This window comes from Hippocampus comes, unplaced genomic scaffold, assembly GCF_001891065.2.
Source record: "Hippocampus comes isolate QL1 unplaced genomic scaffold, H_comes_QL1_v1.1 scaffold520, whole genome shotgun sequence".
In the NCBI taxonomy this organism is placed as follows: domain Eukaryota; kingdom Metazoa; phylum Chordata; class Actinopteri; order Syngnathiformes; family Syngnathidae; genus Hippocampus; species Hippocampus comes.
The window spans coordinates 21,118-25,815 of record NW_017804880.1 but is presented as its reverse complement, the minus strand read 5'-3'; the positions used below and the strand labels follow the sequence as shown (position 1 = coordinate 25,815).

Here is a 4,698-nt window from a genome sequence, read left to right as displayed (position 1 = left end):
GGAGATACTGTCCACTACACAAACGAGGAACACAGGCTTAAAAGGAGCTGTGCCCTCCAAAACAGTACCTGTCAGTTACCTGGGTTGACAACCCTGATATGAAAGACTGTGCTGTCACCTGTTTCCATAGTGTAGTGGTTATCACGTTTGTCTTACACATGAAAGGTCCCCAGTTCGAAACTGGGTGGAAACATTCCCTGCTCCTTTTTAACTTGCTTTGAAAAACTGGATCACCAAATTGATTAAAATCACAACCACCCATCATGGATTCAAACCCCGGTCTTCCGCGTGACAGGCGAAGATACTGTCCACTCGACAAACGAGGAATACAGGGTTCAAAGGACCTGTGCCGCCCAAAATGTCGTCCCTGCTGTCAGTTAGCTTGGTTGACAGCCCTGATTTGAAAAACCATGGTGTCATATCTTTCCATAGTGTAGTGGTTATCACGTTCGTCTCACACACGAAAGGTCCCCAGTTCGAAACTGGGTGGAAACAATCCATGCTCCTTTTTAATTTGCTCTGAAAAACTGCATCACCAAAATGCTTAAAATTACAACAACTCCCTGTCAGGGAATCGAATCCCGGACTTCCACGTGCCAGACGGAGATACTTTCCACTATACTAACGAGGAATACAGGGTTCAAAGGAGCTCTGCCCTCCAAAATGCCGTCCCTGCTGCCAGTTAGCTTGGTTGACAGCCCTGATTTGAAAGACCATGGTGTCATATGTTTCCATCGTGTAGTGGTTATCACGTTCGTCTCACACACGGAAGGTCCCCAGTTCGAAACTGGGTGGAAACAATCCCTGCTCCTTTTTAATTTGTTCTGAAAAACTGCATCACCAAAATGATTAAAATTACAACTACTCCCCGTCAGGGAATTGAACTTCGGTCTTCTGTATGACAGGCGGAGATACTGTCCACTATACTAACGAGGAACACAGGCTTAAAAGGAGATCGTCCCGATAAAACAGTCCCTGCTATCAGCTAGCTCGGTTTACAACCCCGATATAAAAACTGTGATGTCACCTGTTTCCATAGTGTAGTGGTTATCACGTTCGTCTCACACACGAAAGGTCCCCAGTTCGAAACTTGGTGGAAACAATCCTGACTTCTTTTTGATTTGCTGTGAAAAACTGCATCACCAAAATGATGAAAATTACAACAAGTCCCTGTCAGGGAATCGAACCCCGGTCTTCCGCGTGACAGACGGAGATACTGCCCACTATACTAACAAGGAACACAGGCTTGAAAAGAGCTGTGCCCTCCAAGTCCCTGTCAGTTACCTGGGTTGAAGGCCCTGATATAAAAAAACTGTGATGTCACCTGTTTCCATAGGGTAGTGGTTATCACGTTCGTCTCACACACGAAAGGTCCCCAGTTCAAAACTGGGTGGAAACAATCCCTGCTCCTTTTTAATTTGCTCTGAAAAACTGCATCACAGAAATGATTAAAATTACAACACATCCCCGTCAGGGAATCAAAACCCGGTCTTCCGCGCAACAGGCGGAGATACTCTCCATTATACTAACGAGGAACACAGGCTTAAAAGGAGATCCTCCCGCCAAAACACCATCCCTGCTATCAGTAAGCTGGGATGACAGCCCTGAAATGAAAGACGGTTGTATCATCTGTTTCCATTGTGTAGTGGTTATCACATTTGTCTAACACACGAAAGGTCCCCATTTCGTACCTGGGTGGAAACAATCCTGACTCCGTTTTGATTTGCTGTGAAAAACTGGATCACCATAATGATTAGAGTCACAACAACGACCCGTCAGGGAATCAAACCCCGGTCTTCCGCGTAACTGTCCACTCTCCTCAGGAGAAACACAGGCTTAAAAGGAGATCTTCCCGATAAAACACCGTCCCTGCTATCAGTTAGCTCGGTTTACAGCCCTGATATAAAAAACTGTGATGTCACCTTTTTCCATAGTGTAGTGGTTATCACATTAGTCTCACACACGAAAGGTCCCCAGTTTGAAACTGGGTGGAAACAATCCTGACTCACTTTTGATTTGCTGTGAATATCTGGATCACCAAAATCATAAAAGTCACAACAACGATCCGTCAGGGAATCAAACCCTGGTCTTCCCCGTGACAGGCGGTCTTGCCCACAATACTAAGGAGGAACACAGGCTTAAAAGGAGATCTTCCCGCTAAAAGACCGTCCCTGCTATCAGTTAGCTAGGTTGGCAGCCCTGATATAAAAAACTCCAATGTCACCTGTTTCCATAGTGTAGTGGTTATCACGTTCGTCTCACATATGAAAGGTCCCCAGTTCAAAACTTGGTGCAAACAATCCCTGCTCCTTTTTAATTTGCTCTGAAAAACTACATCACCAAAATTACAACAACTCCCCGTCAAGGAATCGGCCCCCGGTCTTCCAGGTGACAGGCGGAGGTACTGTCCACTATACTAACGAGGAACACAGGCTTAAAAGGAGCTGTCCCCGCCAAAACACCGTCCCAGCTATCAGTTAGCTGTGTTGACAGCCCTGAAATTAAAAACCATGGTGTAATCTGTTTCCATAGTGTTGTGGCTGGCACATTCATCTCACACACGAAAGGTCCCCAGTTTGAAACTGGGGGGAAACAATCTCTGCTCCTTTTTAATTTGCTCTGAAAAACTGGATGACCAAACTGATAAAAATCACAACAACTCCCCGTCAGTGAATCGATCCCCGGTTTTCCACGTGACAAGCGGAGGTACCGTCCACTATACTAACGACGAACACAGGCTTACCACAAGAAGTCTCAGGATTTTCTTACCCTTCCAAAATGGCCAGAGGACCAACAATAAAACCTCACCACAACGATCCATTTTGTCAATATTGTTCTGTAAATGCAGCAAGGTGAGGCGCTTCCCCCACCTTGTTCAAATGGAATGTGGTGGTTTTCTTCACATTAGCATGCGAACGGTCATTGCTGAGTTGTGTTGTTCACACCAGAGTTTTCCTCATTTGCAGATCAATGGTGAAACGAATCCAGCCAGTTGGCATCCCCTTGGGCATTCTATGTATGATAGCTAAATGGCTTGGCCCTGGGACTTTTAGTTTCCAAGGCCGGTCCCTGAAAATACAGTATTGTCTGACATTAAACTGATCCGTGGGGCAAAAACGTTTGGGGACCGCTGCTTTAGAAAAGAAATGTGACTTGCTTGCATGTACATTTTCCCCCTTCAGTTAGTCTCAACCATTCAGATTCATATACATGTTTGCAGACAGACAGGACCAACAGTATTGGCAAAACTGCCACAGAAAATCTACACTTAGTCAAGAATTACTTGGAAGGCAGTTCAGAAAAGGTTTGGCAAAGGTGCAGCAGAATTTTTGTTTCGGTTACAGTTTACCTGGATTGGAAAGCACGGGTGTACATTTTTACAAGAGTTCAGGCAGTCATCTCCGGGCTTCCCGGAGCTTTGAGGGGTGAACGTTATGTCATGGTCAATGTACTGGCCCCACTCCACAAGCATATGAGAGTAGGCATCGTCTTCACACTTGATAGAACTCCCCATGATCTTTTTGCTGACTTCCTTTGGCTGTTGAAATTCAACATAAAATCATGTAAGTACTTTCAGTGATAACAGAGCTAAATAAATTATTTGCAGGCTAACAATACGCCAGGAATCAAAAGTCCTGATATCGACTCCCCTTTAAAAAATATCCCAAAGTGTTTTATTCTGACAAAGAATAAATAAATAAAAACAACAACAACATTTTGGCATTAAACATGATTTTGAGACAGACCCAAAGTTGAACTTAGAATAAAGTTCTGCAGCTTTATTTGTAATGGAAAAGCCAACCTCTTTTTTTAAGTTGGCAAATTTACTGATACTGATAAGACTTGACAGGGAATCAAGTGAAGATGACTTAATATTTAGTTGTGGACTTTTCTTGCAATAATGTCTGTACATCAAACCTGTGACCCAATGACCGATTTCTTCTTTTTTTTGTTCTTTTTATGTTTTTCCAGTCTTTCGGTGCCACCTCTTTCACTTGTTTTTTGTTTTCATTTCTTTCACTTGGTGAAACTTCTTTATGGGTCTTTATTTTTCTGCATGGCGAAGAATCTCCCAAACAGTTTGGTTTCACCTTTCTTTCATCGACAGACAAAGAAGTGTATCTCTTGATTTCGTAGTTCATTTTGATGATGCTATCAAAGGTTACAGCTTCATTCATTTATGAGTAGAGGTGAAAGAAGTCCTCGAGTAATTCAGTTTCGGGACCTTGTTTCAAAAGAAAATGCTTGAGGCACTTTTCTCCGGCTCGGCTACCTGCTTGTTTAATGTACGCCATCAGGAAAAATAAGTCAAACATAGGTTGAACAATAGGTCGATTTACAAGTATTCTATTCATTGGAATTTAGTTTGTAACTTTGAAAAATTAGTCACTATGCCAGTAGTGTTCTTAAACACAGTAAATATGCATCTTGGACAAAATAGAACAAGACCCTCAATATGTTTGATGGCTGTGAAGTATATGATAACACTGACAATTCAATGCTGAAGACATAGTAGGTATTCACAAGTGGAACAAAAATAATTTCAAGATAAATGTGCCTTTTAATTCATCGGCCTGTTCAAACAATCGTGATCTGTCACGCAAAAATCTGCTGATTTGAAATTGCTGCTGTAAACCCCTCTTAAAAATACATTGAATGTTACATTAACTCACGCGTCAGTATATATATATATATATA

The 4,698-nt window shown here is 42.6% G+C and overlaps 1 protein-coding gene and 7 non-coding genes across 10 annotated transcripts in view; 6 read left to right on the top strand and 2 right to left on the bottom strand.

The window, feature by feature from the left end:
* Window positions 1–120: 120 nt before the first annotated feature.
* On the top strand, window positions 121–193 carry trnav-uac (transfer RNA valine (anticodon UAC)). Its single transcript has one exon. It is a non-coding gene; the product is annotated as a tRNA-Val (tRNA).
* Window positions 194–422: 229 nt separating this feature from the next.
* trnav-cac (transfer RNA valine (anticodon CAC)) lies at window positions 423–495 on the top strand. The gene has a single exon. It is a non-coding gene; the product is annotated as a tRNA-Val (tRNA).
* Window positions 496–727: 232 nt separating this feature from the next.
* Window positions 728–800, top strand: trnav-cac (transfer RNA valine (anticodon CAC)). The gene has a single exon. It is a non-coding gene; the product is annotated as a tRNA-Val (tRNA).
* Window positions 801–1,029: 229 nt separating this feature from the next.
* Window positions 1,030–1,102, top strand: trnav-cac (transfer RNA valine (anticodon CAC)). Its single transcript has one exon. It is a non-coding gene; the product is annotated as a tRNA-Val (tRNA).
* Window positions 1,103–1,166: 64 nt separating this feature from the next.
* On the bottom strand, window positions 1,167–1,238 carry trnad-guc (transfer RNA aspartic acid (anticodon GUC)). Its single transcript has one exon. It is a non-coding gene; the product is annotated as a tRNA-Asp (tRNA).
* An 88-nt stretch (window positions 1,239–1,326) lies between these two features.
* On the top strand, window positions 1,327–1,399 carry trnav-cac (transfer RNA valine (anticodon CAC)). The gene has a single exon. It is a non-coding gene; the product is annotated as a tRNA-Val (tRNA).
* An 827-nt stretch (window positions 1,400–2,226) lies between these two features.
* On the top strand, window positions 2,227–2,299 carry trnav-cac (transfer RNA valine (anticodon CAC)). The gene has a single exon. It is a non-coding gene; the product is annotated as a tRNA-Val (tRNA).
* Window positions 2,300–3,271: 972 nt separating this feature from the next.
* Window positions 3,272–4,698, bottom strand: part of LOC109522865 (thyroid peroxidase-like) — a 5,995-nt gene continuing 4,568 nt past the window's right edge. For all 3 annotated transcript variants that reach the window (XM_019881700.1, XM_019881705.1, XM_019881713.1), the window contains one exon: window positions 3,272–3,538. In XM_019881700.1, coding sequence (XP_019737259.1) covers window positions 3,296–3,538 — 243 coding nt within the window. In that variant the 3' untranslated portion in view covers window positions 3,272–3,295. The remainder of the gene's footprint in view (window positions 3,539–4,698) is intronic.